The 19,617-nt window shown below is 37.8% G+C and overlaps 1 protein-coding gene across 2 annotated transcripts in view; it reads right to left on the minus strand.

Annotated features, from left to right (window-relative positions):
• Positions 1 to 2,517: 2,517 nt before the first annotated feature.
• Positions 2,518 to 19,617, minus strand: part of MTMR10 (myotubularin related protein 10) — a 39,877-nt gene continuing 22,777 nt past the window's right edge. The window contains exons 2-13 of one of the 2 annotated variants that reach the window (XM_026059380.1): positions 14,506 to 14,596; positions 13,978 to 14,083; positions 11,753 to 11,933; positions 11,208 to 11,295; positions 10,949 to 11,037; positions 9,846 to 9,976; positions 9,652 to 9,721; positions 9,408 to 9,478; positions 8,293 to 8,462; positions 6,793 to 6,963; positions 5,658 to 5,840; positions 2,518 to 5,113 (exon numbers count right to left, since the gene is read on the minus strand). In XM_026059380.1, the coding sequence (XP_025915165.1) occupies positions 4,514 to 5,113; positions 5,658 to 5,840; positions 6,793 to 6,963; positions 8,293 to 8,462; positions 9,408 to 9,478; positions 9,652 to 9,721; positions 9,846 to 9,976; positions 10,949 to 11,037; positions 11,208 to 11,295; positions 11,753 to 11,933; positions 13,978 to 14,083; positions 14,506 to 14,532 (1,887 nt within the window). In that variant the 5' untranslated portion in view covers positions 14,533 to 14,596 and the 3' untranslated portion in view covers positions 2,518 to 4,513. The remainder of the gene's footprint in view (positions 5,114 to 5,657; positions 5,841 to 6,792; positions 6,964 to 8,292; positions 8,463 to 9,407; positions 9,479 to 9,651; positions 9,722 to 9,845; positions 9,977 to 10,948; positions 11,038 to 11,207; positions 11,296 to 11,752; positions 11,934 to 13,977; positions 14,084 to 14,505; positions 14,597 to 19,617) is intronic. The other variant, XM_026059379.1, reaches the window with a different exon arrangement.

Consider the following 19,617-nt stretch of genomic DNA (forward strand, 5'->3'; position numbering starts at 1 on the left):
GGTAGTAGATGAGTTGCCAAGTGCCAAGATGGCTGCACTCATTTGCAATATGCCATTGCAGTCAGTTTTGCCCTACATAAAATGATGTTTTCTCATTCACAAGTCAGTCAGTCAACTGAAATGGAAACAAAAAGCTGAGTTCTCTTAACACACCAAAAACTTTTTTTCCCCTCTAATTTTAACACCTAGACAGCATCATTTCTCTGCAGTTTTCATTCTCATACTGAGTAAGCTTTCAGGATGTTCAAAATTCTACTTACCATCCTAACAGCAAGCACTGTAAAAGAACATAGTGAGTAATTATCTGCACATCTGTTTTATTAATCAATCATCTTTCTACAGCAGTGTCCCTGCTTTTCTTGAAAAAAACAAAAATAACACCCACCATTTTTTTCATTAAAGGAAGTGAAAGAAAACTCCTGAAGTTCGCTGTGGAAAGGTATGAACTTTTATTTAGTCTAATTTACTTCACATTCACAACTCAGCATCAGGATTTTATATTCTTCCTGGCACTGCTACTTTACTCAATAAATCATTATCAGGCACAAAGGTTTTAGTTTCAGGTGAAGTAGTGAACTCTAAACCATTGCAGCAACAGCATTAGAAGCCTACTGCCTAAAGCAATTCGAGGGACAGAGTTCTGTCTTATGTTGGAGGCAAATTTAGGATTTCATCCTTTGCTTAACTGAAGTTGTTAGAAAATTTTGGTTTTAATGTTTCTTTCTGTATGACAATAAGCCAAAACCTTTGTCCACCTGCTACATCTTCATTAAAAATACAAGGCAGTTAATATCAAAGTGGTATTGCAGGCAGGTGCACATTAAACACACGTGCAGGCCTGGATATACATATACTCACAAACAAACACACACTTTTCAATGCATTTCTGGAATGAAAGACATTTCTTTAATACATGGCAGTAAATGGTGAATAAAGTTGTACTACCATGATTACTAAGTAAGTCTATAGTAACCTCTGTCTTGCAGTAACTAATGACACTGGAGGTACACTTTAACAATATCAACCAGCATTTCATATCCCACCTCTTCCCCCCCCAACCCAGTTTACAGTGTAGTAAAAAAGTCATGATTATAACAGGCAGTAACAGCCAAAATAGTGCACGTTTTCTAGAAACAACCTAAAAAAAGATAAGCTTCTTTGTAGTTTTTATACTTTTGCAACATCAAAATGGCATTAACCGTATCTTGTTTGGAAATGGTGAACAGAAATTAAAATTTGAGTGTGTGTGTGTGTGTGTACATATGTGTGTATATATGCATGTCTGCACCCTGTAAAGGGAAGTTAAAGAGATGTACTCACACCTTAAAAATTACTTTTGAAAGCTATTAAAGATGTTTGGAGTAGTACCTACTGATGATAAGGCAACTGTGTAGAGTAGAGAACATCTACTTTAAATTTTTAGTACCTTTGTTTCAAAAGTAAATTCAAAAATGTAAGCTGTTTAACTTACTAGTTCAAGGGGAGGAAAAAGTACACACGCACACGCATGCACGCAGTAGTCAGTCAGTTGTTGAAATTGCCTGGAAGGCAAGGGCCATACGGCCACAAGGAAGCAGAACCTGGTCTGCTTTTTTAGAGGAACACAAACAGACCCCTTCCTTCCCGCACCCCTTACCCATGAGTTACCAGTCCCCCCCCCCCATGCTTACCACCAGCTCAGCCTTTGCTTGTCCAACTCCCATTTCTGAACTGGAAATTTTTAAGTCTGTTTGGCAAACAGATATTTAGACAGGTTTTTGTTTATTTTAAAGCCATAGTATTTCTCTGCTCTTCCCCCTCGATCCCCCCCCATATAATATATATAAAATACAAAGACCATCTGCAGCATCTATACACATCTTAGAACTGAAATGTAAAAATTTCTGAAAACTCCTTATAAAAGATAATCCTGTTTAAATATAGTACCCTTTTTTCCCCCAAAAGGGTACTAGCCTAAGCATTAATTTTTTTTTTTTTTTTTAATTCCACCAGCTGCCTAACTGGGTGGAGCAATTTATTTACACATTTTTTTGGTACCTTTAAACCAAAAAAGTTATTCCTTTAAGGAAGGGGAAAAAAAAAAAAAAGACTATAGTTTTAAATGTAATTTAAAAAGGAAAAAAAAATAGGTACCAAAAGACAATAAGCACACAGGTTGAGGTCTTTTATGTCAAGTATCAGGCCAGGGGAAGCAGTTAGCAAGTTAAAAACCACCACAAACGCAAACTAAAACATTTGAATAATGAATTGAACAAGTTAGATGGCGGCTCCAGCAAGCTTGTAAATAAACAACAACAGTTTGTGGCCCATGTAACGTGCTCAGACAGTCTTGCAGCATAATTAGGCAATTGAGGTGGATACACCTTTTCTCCTCACAAACAGTTGACCAGAAACAATCTGGCTAAATCTCATAACATGCACATGCGCGCACACACACTCACTCACTCACCACTCACTCAGCTTCTTTGCATAAAAACAGGTTTCGGGGGGTTTGCTTAGTTAAAAAGAGGAGTTGTCTTTTTTTTTTTTTTCCCCCCCTCTCACACCAGCTCACCTTCAAAACAAAACTGCCCACTTACCCCCACCAAACCAAACACAGTGCGAGAAAGCAGCATGCCCAGTGCCCCCAGCAGCTGTGTCGTTAGTTTAGGTAATTTTCAGCCTGCGGAAAACAGGCTCCTGTACGCACTGGACTTTTCTAGCACAAAGGTTGCACCTATAAGGCCACTCCAGATGCATATTCTGTATAATAAACAGTTTTGCAGTCTTAGACATCCAAAAACCATATTATTGTGATATAGGCTGTGCTGAAGATCAGCTTGCTTTTGCACACAAGCATCTCCACATTCTTGCTCCCCCACCCCCTTTTTTTTTAAACTCTCATATACTGCATGTTATCATTATACAGTTTTTCCTAATAACTAAGAGTGGCTCCTAGTCTATTGTAAAAGGCATTAGGTGCCTTAACTTGCAAGTCAAACCCTGAACAGAGGCCTAGTGTTGGTTCAGTTCCATAGCTTTTGTGTTTTATGCAGAAATCGGATAATATACAATACGGACTCACCGTTAAGAGGAAGTACTGGACAGAGAGGCATCCTCCTGTCATTCACCCATGCCTTAGTCTATGAGAGCAATGTACTTTTTTTTTTTTCTCCCTCCCAGCACGCTTCTCTATCTCTCTCGTTTTTCTCCCTATGAAACCTGAGGCTTTTTCGGGCACAGCTCCCCCACGAGAGGTATCACTGAAAGGTTTTACAGTAGTGGGGAGGCTGTTGCATGAGGCAGAGGGAGGCTGCTGGATTTAATTCCCTCAGGCAGTGCTATTGCACTGTCCGTATTGGCTAGCTAGTATGTAAAAAGAAGGCACCACTAACAACAACTCTTCCAGTCGTGACACCAGCACACTGCTACCAGCACGCCTCATGGATCTGACCACTCAGAGCCTGGCCTCCTTTCTGGAACCCAGCAGGGCTCAAGCACGAATTCTGCCAAAAGTGACTTCATCCTACTCTAGGATGAGGAGAGGGTCAGGGGAATCAGGATCTGTACAGGGATATAACGCTGGGTATTCGAGGTGCTTAAATAAAAAAGTGAGGCACTCATGAGACTTACAAACAAGCTTAATCTTAGAAAGCAAAACCTGGTCTCTCCTGAGCTGGCCTTCTGTTATTTTCAGAAATGTGGAGGGGGAGATGAGGGTGGAACAAGACCTTACTGTAACAATCTATTTTTAAAAGTTGGTTGTTTTTTTTTTTCAGCTGCATTAGAGTGTTCTTGCTACTGTTTCTTCTCAATTAAAGGCACTTCTAAGGCTACTATAATACCATTATCTACAGTAAATGTTTTAAGGTTAACAGTGCATTGTCCTGAAGTTGATTCCTATGACCTAAAGGCAAGCTCCTGACAAAGAGCATGAATCTGACTAATTGCTAGTGAATACATCTGAGGAGAGAAAGGGAACAAAAAAAACCCTATGGATGCACACACTGCATTAACATGTTTGTAGGGTGATCAAGTCACAGAAAATTAGTATGTACGTACGCATATATGTACTCTTCCTTCCTGAAAAGAAAACCTGATAAAATAGTTCCCAGATTTCTGCTGTCAATTTGTGTCCGCTACACCTAATTCTACTTTGATTTGACACAAGATTCATTTCAGTCACAATCTGAGAAAACAGTTATTTCAAACACAATCCTCTCTAATGACCACACCAAGCTTTTCTTTCAATTAGCAAATGAAATGCTCCATCTCATATAATGAGCCAAACTGAGAATATATAAAAAGATTTAGGGATCAGAAACCAGACAAGACATGTAGATGAGAACTACCAAAGACAAAATTGTGCGATTTGAAGCATGATTCGCTTTGCTTTTAAATATTTGTGCAAAACTTACGTAATATTCGTATATAAAATTATTACAGCTTCCAATGCCGCATTTAGCAGTGTTAACTTAGAAAAGACAAAATGATCTGCTATATTCTCCCCAAACCTTTAAAGCCTCACATCATCTTAGTCTTCATTTGCAAGTGTCTCAGTGGATAGCCAGATTTTGGCACCACTTAAAAATTTGCTTAAAGGCGTTCCCAGAATGCTCCGTCTGCATAGGTTCCCTATAGGAGAAAACGGGAATGAGGAGGAGAGAAAGTCTGGGGCCCCAGAAGTGTCATTCAAACCATTTGCTCTGAAGTACATCCTGCTGTGATCCAGTTCCGAGCAGTTACCTTGCAAAGAAGAGTTGCTTTTGTATTGTCGAAGATTCCTGTTTAACATGTCTACTTCATCAGCCAGCAAAGAGACTTTATGGAAAGCAGTGATGAAGCCACCATGATTAATTTGGGCCTCAGGAACCCAGCGGAAGTAGCACAGTTTCCACAGTTTTATTTGTGTTCCAGAGAGATGGGGTAGAATTACGCCATGCAGATCAACAGGCTTCGCAAACCAGTCTCTAAAGTACTGTTCCATGCTGTTACTCTGACTCTCTGTTTGCTGTAAGAAGTCTGGTTTCAGTTTTAGTATCAAAGAGTTTCTTCTCGGAAAGAACTCTTGCTCACTGATGATTCCATTCTTTAATGCTGGGGGGACACCTCTCAAGGTTGAGCTATAGTTTTTCTGCAGAAGATAAATACTGTTAATTTTCCAGCTTTATGCTCATTTACAACTTCAGAGTTCCCTGAGATGCATCATCCAGATAAATGAAGTGACCTCTAAACACTTCTGAGCTTATGAGTCACCACTGCATGGCTCACAGGGCAAACACTGGGACCACTCTTGGCATTTAAAAATAAACACATATGTTTTCTAACTTTCAAAAACAATGAATGATTGACTCAATCAGTATTCAGTAAAAAAACTGACAACCCTCAGCAAAAAAGGAATGTCATCACTTTTCTATAAGTGAAGTAATGTAATTATTGGCAGTGAGCCCAGTCATATCAGAGAATGTCCTGGAACGTAGCAATAGCCTTGCGTTCCACAACTGAGATCTTTACTTCCATAGAAATTCATTTTTGTGGACATTTTTTAAGCTAAAAGAGGTAACGCTTATTGCTACAATGAGGTTGTAAAGCACTACATAGTTGCAAACTGTTGAGCATAACATTTTACAGCTAAGCACAGAAACGGTCCATTCACGGACAGACAGCACCATCGTTACCTTGGAGCGTTTAAAACTTTTCACGGCTCCGTTCTGTACACACGGTGCGCTCTTTCCAATATACAAAGGGTTGTGAAAGAGCAAGCGATCCCTGCTTGTAAACTGAAGAGACCAGTCCCAAACACAAGGAAATCTGAGGCCTTTCTCATCACCCAGTTGGATGTTTTTGCTTATGGCAAATTCCTGCAAGAAGTAACATTTATGCATATTAAAAATTAAATAAAATAAGCTTATTCACAAATCTGAAATACAAAACTGCATAATTATTGGGTGAAAAAGAGCAGGAATATAATTTAGAGGCAGCTGCAGATTAAAGCAACAGAACAAGATGGTCGACTGCTGGAGAATAGGGCTGTACTCTGCTTTTTCTTTGTGCAACACAGAGGCAGGACTAATGCTTACTTAGCAGAAATGACTTTCAATTATATTAAATTACTTATTTGTTTAGTCTTAAAAACACAAAAGTGTTATTTTGAGAATACACTAATGATCTCTCAATACTCTATTTCTTTGTAAGGCAGCTACTACCTACAACTTTAAAGGGAAGCTGTTTAACAAAACTCATTAAAATTTACTTTTAACGGCCATCGTGTTTTCTACACAGAATTCCAGCAAACTACAGTTTTCAAAAACATCTGACTGGTTTTCTAAATATCTTTATATAAGCATTCATTGTGCATTATTACTGTAAACATTCAACTAACCTGCCACTAGGTATTTAATGAATTAATTTAATCAACTATGTAAACAATTATGTCATATGAAGAGATTTCAAAGTTTGCCTGAAACCTGAAATTCTACTTATTGCCTGTCATTCTACTTTACCAATTCCAAAAATATAAATCTGTTTCCTAAAGGAGTACCACTAATCATGTAAAATAACAATGCTTTTCTAGGAAAAAATAAAAAATAAAATTAAAAGACTTTCTTCATAAACATTTAGTTACTGTCTATGCAAAGATCACTTGAAAGGGACATTCTGATCACATTCATCTGGGGAGTTGAATATTTTGCCCTGAACAGTGTGTGACATTTTGAAATACTAAGGAATGCCATTTAGCTTAGATGATGTTATTTTCAGAACGGAAGACTTAAGTCACTTATTTGAAAAGTAGGTGTAACGCTTCATACTCACTGTGCTTTCCTTTACTCGTTGATGCGGACAATTGAAAAGGAAAGTGCCAAACAATGAGATACGTGCACTGTCGTACAATATGGTCAAGTACATTTCAGAAAACTCAAAGGCTGCTGGGTATTGTTCTAGCAGCTGCCAAACACAGTCAAGAAACATCAGGAACAAAGGAGACTTGGAAAAGAAACAGAGTTATTAGATTTACATCAGCTTTTCCCAAGACATACCTATTTATTTGCAGTCAATGCTCTCATTAGGGTATTTAGCTACACCTCTGTTATGCCCCTTAACAGTGTAAACAATTTGAAGCAGAGTATTATATTTTTCATGATTTCATGCAACTGAAATACCTAGTATTTCTGTTCAGCCACTTTCATGAGTGATTGTGTCAACTGACTTGCTCAGCATTACCCTTCCACAGCTTTCCCTTTGAGAAGCCAATCACTTTTTTCCTGGTCTCTCTTAGTTATGTAGCTACAATGTGCTTTGTGTCATCTTGTAGGTCCTTCATCATTTCCAATCATTTCCAGTCCTTAAATGAGCCTTCCTTACTACTTGGCCTTATTTTTATAATCTATACACTTCCTTCTTGTTTGAAATGACTTGAGAGCTTGTGATTCAGCCACATTAACTTCTCACTACATGTTCAAGCTATTTCTGCACTGGCCCATGAATGGCAAAAGTATAAACCACCATTTATACAAAGCTTTAAAAATATTTTCCTCTTCCCAGTTTTACCCTTCTATATGTCCTTTCCTAGGGTCAAGTTGCCTGCTATCTCATTATTCCCCCCCTTGGTATTTCAGGTCCTTTTACCCCTTCACTTATTTTGTCTGCCTAGCGCTCACAGGGTCATCAGTTTATCTGCTTGCTCCACTCTCTGAGGGCACCGTTCTTCTGTTTCTCTTGGGCATTGTCCCTGGAAAAGGCTGCTAACTTAGGGTCCTCTTTGTTTCTAGTAACCATAAGATTAACTGGAAATACTGAACATCAAGCACTGTGCTACCCTCTATTAATCTGCTTGGCAGTTGTGCATCAGTATTCATAAAGCTCCAGTGCTTCTCTACCAGATCACTGCTTTGAAAAGCTCAGCATATTGGTATGACTTGGCATTCCCAAAAACGTTGGTGAACAGAAAAGAGATGCCCTTGGTAAAACAAACAAACAAAACACACACACACACCCCAACACACTCCTGAACCCCTTTTAGCCTAAAATATGGGCTGTGTTAGCATTTGTAACCGTGGGACACTTTCATGTATAAAACTGTAGCAACATAAAAATCCAGCAACATTTGATTTCACCTAGTGTTTCGCTGATTCTCAAACGGCTACAGAGGATAAAGAGAACTCTATTTTGGACAAAAACTCATTTTTTCTGACAGCAGCTTCATGAATTTGGAAAGTATGAAAAACACCTTTTAGCTTACATTTCTGTGTGACTAAGTGTTCGGGTTGATATTAATTGCCTATTGTTATCACATACAAGTACAATTCATTTTACCTCTTTGTCAGATCTCTTTAAGTGGTTACACCTATCTAAAAACTGATATCCTGCCATGACCCATTCCTTCTGTATTAAGCTTTGAAATCCAACAATTGTTCGAAAATAGGGATCCAGCATGACTTGAATGAGAGAAGCAGAAAGACAGCTCAGGTCTCGTCCCTCTTCCTCTGTGAATAACAGAGAATGTATGAAATATATATACATACACAGAATTATATCTCAAAGAGCAAAAAAGCAGCAACTAGGTTTAGTGTTTTTCTCTAATTCTTTTAAAGCATGCTTTTCATTGTTGTTACTGTTCTCCCAGTTTCAAAAAAAGAGAGAGAAAAAAAAAAAACCAGCTTTATTTTCCTGAGACTCATATTATAGTAAAGATTCCTGCAGTATCCAGCAGAGCAGTGCCTTTATCAAGAATCAAATACCCACCCAAAACCATGGCATTTACAGCAAGATGTGCTGAAAAGAAGGGTGTTCATGTTGCTAGAAAGTTTCAACATATTTTCCACCCTTGGAACAATAAAATACTTCAGGCTAACATTTTTTGGACTCTTTCTGTAAATAATGCTCAGAGAAGGCACATCGTTCATCTATCACAACACTGAAGCAATTTTAAGAGTCCATTATATGGGCATAGTGTCATATATCAGCTGAACAGCTCTTGTAAAAATTACAGAATTTACAAAATTTCTGATTTATATAACAACAAGTTTTCCAAAGTCCTTCTGTTCTGAAATATCTTTGCACATACACAACAGCGGCCAATGTTAGTGAAATGCTTTTGTATATGCAACCTCTGAAAAAAACTGATATTGCTTATGCAGGGAATATTAGCCCAATTAACACAATGTAATAGTTCACCCTATAGTTTTGATTTCATTTTTTCTCTGATAATGATATAGTGGAAAGACTCAAATACTCCCTTGATGCTATGGACTATGCTGCAGTTCAGATACATAATAAAATATGCTTCCTTTCTAGATCCTCAGATGCCTGAAATATTTAGAAATGATGGGTTTTATGTATAAAGGTTACAATTTATTTTATCTAAATGTCTTTTAACTACTTTATCACACTAATGCTAAGAGTTATGGCATGCTACATGGTTATATTACCTTGCAGAACTACGGAAACATGCTTACATTCCATCATATACACAAGCTCAGCAGAATGCTTAAGAAATGATCTAGGCAAGAGAAGAAAGTGATACAACAATTAATACCATAGGTTCACTCTGTATATAAAAAAAAATTAGGGATATCTGTATTTATTAAAATAGAGAATTCTTTAATTGATTTACTGCTTAATTAACACTGGTGAAAGATTAACACATCCCATCATTTTAGTAATGGTACCAACCTGATATACTCTAACCAACGAGTATTTTCCAGTGAGGACAGCCACTTCTCTTCTGTTTCTTCAAAAGGCTCTGCAACAAGGAAAGTAGTAACATTGCAGAATAATTTCAGATAACTATTCTGGTTAACGAGATCTGTTAGAATTGCTGTATTTCAAGAAAATAACCACTGTGAAAGAACTACAGTGCAGCCTACCATTAACACACAGCTGTTTGAGTTTGATATGTGCAGCCTGGATTTCCTGGATGCTGGGGAGATACTTGTCCAAATCAGACTTGTAAACATCACTTCTCTGGGGATGGCTTCGAGTTATTGCATTACAAATCCTAATAATAACAAAAAAAAAAAAAGAAACTGTTAGTTTATTATTGGAGAGAGGAGAAAGAGTCTTTTAAGAAATATTCCAAAATCTACAACGGCAAACAACCAAAAACATGCTTGTCATTAAAAAAAACATGTCCTAGTTGTATTTAGGAAATATACTGCTCCTGCTACAAAGCTACTGGCTCAAATATTTTTGACATTTGCTAATTATAAAAAAGAAAAATGCAAAGGCTGGATCATTGAAACAAGTTATAGATTAAATAACTCATCATTATTCAATTTTTAATTTTCCACAGTTTTTAGAAAGGTTATCTATGCTAAATAAACAGAACACGTATGAAGCATACAAACCAGTAAATCTGACAGAGATTCAAATAAGACTCAGCTCCAGCCTAACAAATGCAATACAAGATCTTCAAAAAGTCTCCCAATAAATTGAGCAAAGAAATATCAAGCTAGTAAACTACTTACACTAGGCTCTAAATGCCTTCATCTTCCATCAAGGACAGGGAATACAAAGTATTTCACAGAAATACTGTATGCCTTGTGGCACTAAATCTATAAAACTGTATTTCTACATTGACACAAATAAATAATTCTTACTGTGTCTTGCTGAAGCAGGTTAAGAAATTCTCCACCAACAAAATTTATGTTATAATAATATCAATGCAAAAGATAAGTTTAGTCCTAAACTAAGTATTTATCAAGAAATACTGTCTTTCTGAAACATCAGCATGTTGTACATGTACAACCTTTAAAACTTGAAAAAATAGTCATTATTCCAACTGAAATGGACCTTGAATAGAAATTGTGCCAGAGCTGTATTCAGGGCTTTTGTTTCTCAAAAGCTATCACACTGGAACATTAATAAACAAGTATGATCTCAATTATGAATTATGCTGTGTGTTACACACAATCACCACTTGCTTTATACTATGTGTCCTGTTAGAGGACAACTTTATCCGATTGTTTACCTTTGATCAATCCTTCTTTGTTGCAATACATCTTTAATGTTGGCCATTCTTACAAGAGCACTCCCATTAGGGTGATTCCAGGACCATAACTTATGTGGGAAAAAAACAAAAGGAACAAACAACAAAAAACAGTTTAGCGTTGTTCCATGGGAAATGTTTTTTTTTAATGCTGCGCGAAACTATGTTAATTTGCACATACATCTTTAAGATAATATTGTATGATGACCATGAAGAGTAACAGAATAAAGATTACACTTACCGGCATTCGTCTCCCAATAAAAGAGTAAGAGTATAGCTTAAGGTCTTGATCTGCTAAGGAAGATGGGACCACAAAGTATTCTGGAAGGCTTGGGGAAAAAACATGATACAAAAGGTTACTTTTTCCCTAAGGACTGTAACAGCTTTTCTCTTGTTGCACTGCTGGTTTTCCAACTCTGTTAATAATGCACCAGCCCCTAATGCATTGTTCTATACATCTGCAGCATTTTTTTTGTCATTATTGGTGCAGCTCAGATGTATTTGTTTAGAAACCTGCATGTCTCAGAGGGAAGCACAGAGGCATGATAGCAGCAGATGCCAGATTATAAATGTTCCCAAAATACTACATTTCTTATAATGACAACACCTGCAGGATTTTTCAACTGAGGGCCTCTCCGCAGAGCGGCATGCTTAGGAGGTGAAGTGCACCGGTAGGTAGGATGGAGGTTTTGGTAGAGGAGATAGGCACATGCTGGGAGACAGGAAAAGACAGCATGATTGCCTTGTTTTTTCTCCATGCTTGCTTGCATTATAAGAAAAACTTACCAGGTAGATATCATATAGCCTTCATTCACTGAACATACTCTCCACTCTGATGCACCTGTCCTTTTGATTTCTCTATCCCAATCAGAGTAAGTTTCAAACAAAGGTGTCTGCTGACCACTGGCACTGCTGCTGCTGCTGCTGCTGCCACCACCTCCTGGGTCTATTCTGTTCACCTTCTTTGCTAGGAAAAGAAAATTTATCAATGCATATTAAAAGAAAAGAGAAAAAGGAGGAAAAGGAAAGCAGAGGAGGAAAGCAGAGGAGGAAAGCAGAGGAGGAAAGCAGAGGAGGAAAGCAGAGGAGGAAAGCAGAGGAGGAAAGCAGAGGAGGAAAGCAGAGGAAAGAAAAAAATTGAAAATTTCCTTCCTAATTATAAAAGTGAGAAATTAGCATCAGGATTGACATTACCTATTTTTATACTAAACCAGATCAGTGATTTAATGACAGCCTGGCAATACATAAAAATGCAAATGTATTTTTCCTGCTGTTTCAACAGAGAAGAAATGTAAAGCTGATATATTGTGTTGCTTGGCAGAAAACAAACCATAATCACAATCAGGAACAAATGTCTTTAGTCACAGGATTTCTCTCTTCAACATGCCAAAGTTATCCATGTTTTAAAAATATTTATCCATTATACACTACTACCTAACTGAACTACCTTATGAAGCAAATAGAATAAATATTATATAATTTCAACAGCTTTTTCCTAGAAATTGCTATTTAGAAGCGTTATTACATTCAGAAAATGTAAAAGGAACAAACTGTTGCATTGATAGCAAATAAAATAAATCAAAACTGTTTGAAAAGGCATACTTCCTAATGTATGACAAAAAATGCCCTTCCATTTTGTGCCTAGAGATCAAGAAGATACCCTGTTACTAACGCAGAAGATGCCTTTTGCTGATCATTCTTTAGGTTCCAAGGAGGCAGTCAACTGTGTCAAAGGAGATTACATTTTTTGATACTTGGGAATACATTTTTAGTTGAAAGTTAAACAAACTGAGACCCACCCCTTCTATCTGCCCCATGAAAGCTCCTAGCTTTAGCGGGCGTCTGTAAAGCCGTAAGTGCCTGCTCAAGCGAAGCAGAGCACAGGCTTATGGCTCTCCTGGCCTCTTCGTGATTATGTTTCCTTTCTGTTTATACTTTCTGTATCTATCAGTTTCATTCTTCCACTGGTACTCAGACTACTTTTTATGTTTTTCAGAAGAAAACTACATTAAAATCAGAATGAAGTAGTTGTTCAAACACAGTGAACGGAGAAATATTATCATTAATGGAGAAATATATATCATTACACTTTTACTATTTAATAGCAGGAAACACAATTATGAACTATATACTGGGGAAAAATGATGTACATATATACAAGAGCAACGCAGGCTCTTTATGGTCCCCAAGAAGCACAAAGACAATATTTCAGCTTTTACTCTTTCAGGGCTAGCAGGGAAAGAGAGCTGTAAACCACAGTACTGGAATTGTAAAAGCAAAGCCAGAGATCTACGCCACAAACATCAGAGTTCGCTTTACTGTGTGGAGACTTTTCAGTTAATTAAAAAAAAAAAAAAAAAAAAGTAGTTCAAGCTCCTTCCTCCAACAACAGCAGCACAGCAGTACAAATAGCTTTTGCCGTTCCTGGTCTGCTGCCGCAAAGGATCATTTTTTACCCACCTTATGCAACTCTTCTACTAAATTTTTTTCCATATAGCAAATGGTATTTTAAGGACAGAGTAAGGGCAACTTTGTGACAAACGAACATTTTGCTTACTCTCTACTTTAACACTTCAATGTCTGCAAATTGGCTTCCTCCTTAATACTTTAAAAAGCTAAAGAAAAAATACATGGACCTTAATAACTGCCCAAGTTTTACCAGGTGAGAAATTGTATGTGTAATTATGTGCACAACATAATTATGTACACATTTCTTCTGCATATTTAGAGCAGTCATGTAGGCACCCGCACGGAAGTATACAGTTTTGGGCCAATTTGAAGCCCTGAACTCAAGTTCCACAACATTCAAGTTTTGTAACAGGCAGATCAATGGTTTCTAATGCCAGCTGCTGAGTAAGTATTTGAGCACCTCTGTGGCACTTTCTGTCCTGGGAGGCTTGTTACGCTAGAACTGCTGGTTTTGAGCTGTGTATTGGCCGGGCAGCACTAAGCAGTGACCTCACAGCATTACACTAGAAATCACGATCCAAAGGCATCTTTTTCAGGCTTACCTAACTGACAGGGTTCAGTTGGAGATTGGCCTTGAGCAGAGAGGGTGTGCTCCAACTCAGCAGGGGTGGTGGAGGTTTTGAGTGGGAAGAACTGCCTAGTAAGCCTCTAGGAAAGAAGGTATGGAGTCCCAAGTTGCACAAATCCTCCTGCAATACCACCAGAAGAGAAACTTATTCCCAACAGAAGGGCAGGTGAACAAACCTGCCTGATGGGAGATTAGCTAGGTACCTAGAGTACCAATAAAGACATACAATAGGAGGATTGAAGCGTGAATTGAGAAATGAGTATTCATACTGACATTGGCAGTTTTGTTTTGTTTCAGACAGGAAAGACATTTCTTTTGATTTTGATAGTTAACGTCTATCCCAATGATTGACTTACATCCAAAAATAAGAAGTTGGTGCAGGACAAGCCAATTTAATTAACCCTGGAGAAAGCCTCAAATGCTTTTTGCCATTGTTTCCGACTAGAAGTCTCGCTAAAATTACATATTACAAAATGGGAAAAAAATATATTTTCATGCTTACCTGGATTATGATACATCTCCCCAACATATTCAAATGCAAAGAGGAGCTGGAGATCTGTTGGCTGAGAATAATGAGCTATTGCAAGGCACACCTAGGAAAGAAAACATTTATTATTAATTATATACATAAAAATCATTGCTATTGGTTATGACAGCATGAAATAGGCAGAGCAAAAGTTGAAACACTCTTTTGATGGTTTATTTCCATATTAGGTTTGAGCAGAGCGAATTATATTTAGTTAAACATACTAATATTTGATGAGAGGACATTACTGTAGTCATAGTAGGTGAGTTCTTGATCTTCTATCAATAATGATTACCAAGCAAGGGTGAACTAAGTTTTTGAAAGAAAGGTCAGAGTGCAACAGTCATCCCCAAACATGATTCTCTGTATAAGCAGCTACTCACAAGGACTGAGAGCTGCTAAGCTGTGCAGACGCACCCACATATGGACATAGGAGGAAAACAGAAAAAGAAAAGAGCTGACACACAGATCATGAACAAGCACAGCAAAATCTCATTTGCGATTGGTCTTCTGATACCAGAGGAACAAAGAGTACTTATTAGTGTAGCAGAAGAATACAAGAAAGGCTATTCTGAGCAGGCTCAAAAAGTCCAGTCCAGCACTCCGTCCCTGACAGCAGTCAACAACAGATGCTTGGGAAAGAGAGTAAAAACAGAGCAGGCCTGTAGTGAAATTTTACCAGGATATTTTTCAGCAATTTGCTGCTCAGGGACTTTCTAAACTGAGATCATGTCTCTGTATTCAACAGCTTTTGGTGGATATTTCTCCTACAAAGTTGTCAGTTGGTCCAAGAGGTTTCTGAAGTGTGGCTTCCCTTTGCAGAAGCCCTATTGGCTCTTCTGCAAAATATCATATTTAACCAAAGTATTGTATCTAATTATATTTTTATTATAGCTTCCACTAATTTGCCCCATATAAACTTACCAGTCTGTAGTACCCCAAACTTAACCCTCAGAAATTTCTCTTCTTGGAAAGGAAAATAAAAGGTTGTTCTTTGAAGACTTCCAGGACCTATGTCCATCCTGCATCTTACTAGGTTGCATTCCAAAAATATGAAAGGCATCAATGCATATAAGCACAAAGCAAATTGCTTGTCAATGAAGAATAGCTTTTTCCCCAAGCTACTTGAAAATAAGAAGTAATTCATGGTGGGAGATGTTCTCTTCCCACTAGTCACATCTCATTTGTCAGCTGGATGGCATGCCACATATTCTCCGTGAAACTCCTCTTTCAATAAAAACTGAGTTTTTAGCTTAGGCTCTTTAGTCAAGTGTGAGAATCTACCATTAATTAAACATGCCAGTAAGCACCCCTTCCCCACTCCCCAGATGATCTTGAGAACTAAAATATCATCCAGACTTTCTGAAGGTAGCTAAATGTCGGCCTCGCTAGATTTTGGCCTGGCCCTTACAGCTCCTGCCTCAGAGGACTGGCGTTCATCCGCCACTGAAAGCCGCCCCTCACAGCTGGATGCCCGTGGGCTTAGCAAGCTCCAGCACGGTCTCCGCGGTCTGACGCAGTGATCACGTTTGAGCAGGCTGAGGCACAAGCCCTGCCCTGGGAAGGGCAATTCGGCAAAGATCCCAAATGAAAAGAGAGCCATCCTCAGAACAGCAGCGATTAACCTGGGGCACAAGGAAGAGCCTTGTTTAAGCCTTCTCATTGTTTGCAAGTCTCAGGACTAGCACCAAATAAGTAGCTGGTTTTCCTACCAATGTGAATTGTTTGAATTTTAGTAGAACCGCTCACATCATTAAAATTAAAAGTGCAAAACAGTCTAGGATTAGATACTAGACTTCACATACAGTCTTGCTTTGCTATTGTCAGTCTCTTTAAATGTGGATATTTACTAATAAATGCAAAAGATTTGACAAAAAAGCTAATACTAGAAAAATCAAATTCAAGGGGGGGAAAAAAAAACTTTCAAGGCGGGATTTGCACTGTTACTCTCCAAGTTTCAGGACTGAATTTAGAGGGTTAGCTTTGCCTTCTTCCCTTAGCATTGGCTCCTCCCTTTTACTAAAACGTACCTGCTTATTTCTAAAGGACACATTTAATAAAAAGGTTATACCACACAAAACTCTATTCTACATGTTCAGATCCAGAAATTCCACATGCAAAATTTTAATGCCTCATTAAGGACTAAAAAGCATAGCGTAAGTTCATTATTACCCCTAAAAATGTTGCCTTTCCTTTCTTTCCCTTCCCTTCAACTCTCCATGATTTTTTATACTTGGCAACACGTGGACAAGATTTATTCTTTGTTCGGAAGTCTTGGACATGATTTTTAAAAAATATTCTGTGCTTCCAAGAAATTGTTTTCTGTTAGTAAAAGAAAATTTTCTTATTGTTGCATACAAAAAAGAAAGATTACCATGATGTGCAAAACAAGGACTAATACTACTGACAGCACTGTGCCACAGGAAATAATCTGACAGTTCATTTTTGCTGATCTCTGCACAGAGAAAATTTTGTACTTCTACTAGCTTGAAGGCAACATATATGGGACATAACAGAACCTTTGCCACATTTTTATTTACTTTGGCTTTTGACAGGGACATTCTTCATTATTTATAAAACGGTGAATGGCTGTAGATTAACTTACAAGAGTTGAAAATGTTTTTTTGCAAACAGTCCCCAGCAAAAAGTTCCTATCAAGTCTTAGGAACAGTTCCCTTGACTTTTCTCCTTCACACTTGCAGTTCAACAATGAAACTACAATGCAAAATAGAAGACAGCACATTCCTCAGAAAAAATTGTAAAAACATCATCGAAAAATGATCTAGCATGGATTTTTAAATGAATATTTAAGTTGATTTTTAAGGATTTGGAAAGACTGGTAATAACTACAATGAAGTAACCAGAAGCCATAAAAATTTTATGACACCTTGTGATTATACGAATCAAAACTGAAGAACCATAACAAGAAAACAGCTATTCTATAATACCTGGCATCTTCTAACAGACTAGTTTGACCTATCAATCACAATGAAACAGAATGGAAATTTGTTTACATATACATTTTGACCTTCATTTTTCTAATTAATTTTTCAGGAGAGTAACCAATGTTAACAGAGGTACTCCTAATCTTCATTTACAGGAGTCACGGATGACAGCCTTTTACTACACCGATCAACTCGCAAGGCTCAAGGATGAACTGTAAGACATTAAGAAAATGCCACTGGGCCACCAAATAATGAAATAGAAAAACAGTAAAAAAACACCCTATTTTTAAAAGGAGCAATTGAAATCTCTTTTGCTTACTTGCCACATTTCAAACAGGGAGGAGGGGTGAGTGCTGGGTTAGGAGGGGTAAAGCGTGGGGGGACGGCATGCGTTCAGATTGGGGTCCCAGGAATAGAGGGCCAGAGGGGTGCTCCCAGCTTTTCCACACAACAGACTTAACTCACAGCACTAGCCACCTCATGGGTGAAACAGTCCACCTATAGATTACAACACAGGCTCAGGACCTCTATTTCTCTTACTAAAAATATACTCATATTTATCCCGGTACTGTCTTCATTTTACATTTTAGACAAATTCTACTAATACACACTAATAAATAAGTATTAAACACATATTTGCTTCATCTTATTCTTCCCTTGTTACTGCAATTCCTGTTCTGAGAAGACACTTTGTAATGGAAAGTCATGAAACTATGATCAAACAAGTCCCACGGACAGAATTTTTTTAAATCTTTGCAGGTTAGCAAGTCTCCTTGGAACAACAAGCTTTCAACTAACAAGACTTTCAGCCCTAACACTCGTAGAAGTTCTCCTAGATGCAAAGTCATGAGCGGTCCAGTCCCACGCCAAGAACCATTGAGAGAGGTTCTTTTTTTTTCTTCTACAGAAACTTCAACACCAGCTATAGGTAGTACTAAATTTGGTTTGAGTACAAACAATCTGGATGAGAGGAAACAGTACAAGGATTTGAGAAACTGAAATAATTTTCCATATCAGAACCCTTGCTTGCAAGAGCATGTGTTTGAATTGCAATTACAGGTTTTTTTCCCTAATACTTAAGAGAACTATTAAAATACTATTTTTACTTTTTAAAATGCCTTCAGGTGAGTTTAATTTTGAGCTTAAGCTTTTTGCACCCCCTCTACTCCCACTCCAAAGACTGTAAATATAAAATGCCTTCTCCTGCATTCCCAGTGTCTCAAGACATTACCAATTTTATGATCTGTACAAGCAATTACAACAAGGTAATGCAGGAGTTTGGGAAGTGGCAGGGGGGATTGAAAAGGTCAGGGTCATTTGTCCAAAACTGAGTTTCGTATTTATTCCTCATAACAATTGGCAAAATATTGTCCCCCCTCCCCCCCCAAGTGCGATGCCATGGGGGAAGGTGAGCTTTGATTGGGCAGGAAACAAGATTTGAGATAAATATTACTTCCTCCTGTTTTGATTATGCATGTGTGTCTGAAACTGAGCACATACTTGAAAAAAGGAAAAAAGCTGAGGGAGTGCAAGAGGTAGAAGGACCTAAGAAAATGGAGATATATTTAGGAATCAGGAGATTATAGGGTGTGTGCCGTGCTGGTGCTCTGCCAAGATTCATATGCACGGCAAGGCAACATGCTAACAGCCAACTATTTAACAGTCCCTAAGATCTAAAGCCTCAACATTTCATGTGTTTTAATTTCTTAGCTTTATGTCAAGTTTTATGTAATGTTAAGTTAGTTTTATGTAATGGCTAGAAATTAGCAGGAGTTTTCAGTTTGACCTGTTTCTTGTGATTTACGAAACAAAATTCTTTCTTTACCTTTAAGGAGTGTGAAATACTTCTTTCAGGTTGCCTAACTAAGGCTTCCCCAACTTGCTCACTCGTGCTTCCCATCCTCCACCTCCTCCCACACCCGTCTGCCTTGCCTTTCTATGGGGGCTCTATAGCTTTATTTTAGAGACAAAATGAAATCAAACTGTTAAATCATTGTAAGTGTGAAGTTTCCATCCCTTCTATTTATTAACTCATTTGCCAAACACCCCTTAACAAAAGTGTGGAAGGAATTATTTACTAGACTGATTAATGTTGAGACAGTATTTTATTAGCTTGCACTGGCTGCAGTTAATGTTGAAAGTA

Source organism: Apteryx rowi, unplaced genomic scaffold (genome assembly GCF_003343035.1).
Source record: "Apteryx rowi isolate R43461 unplaced genomic scaffold, aptRow1 scaffold_156, whole genome shotgun sequence".
Classification (NCBI taxonomy): domain Eukaryota; kingdom Metazoa; phylum Chordata; class Aves; order Apterygiformes; family Apterygidae; genus Apteryx; species Apteryx rowi.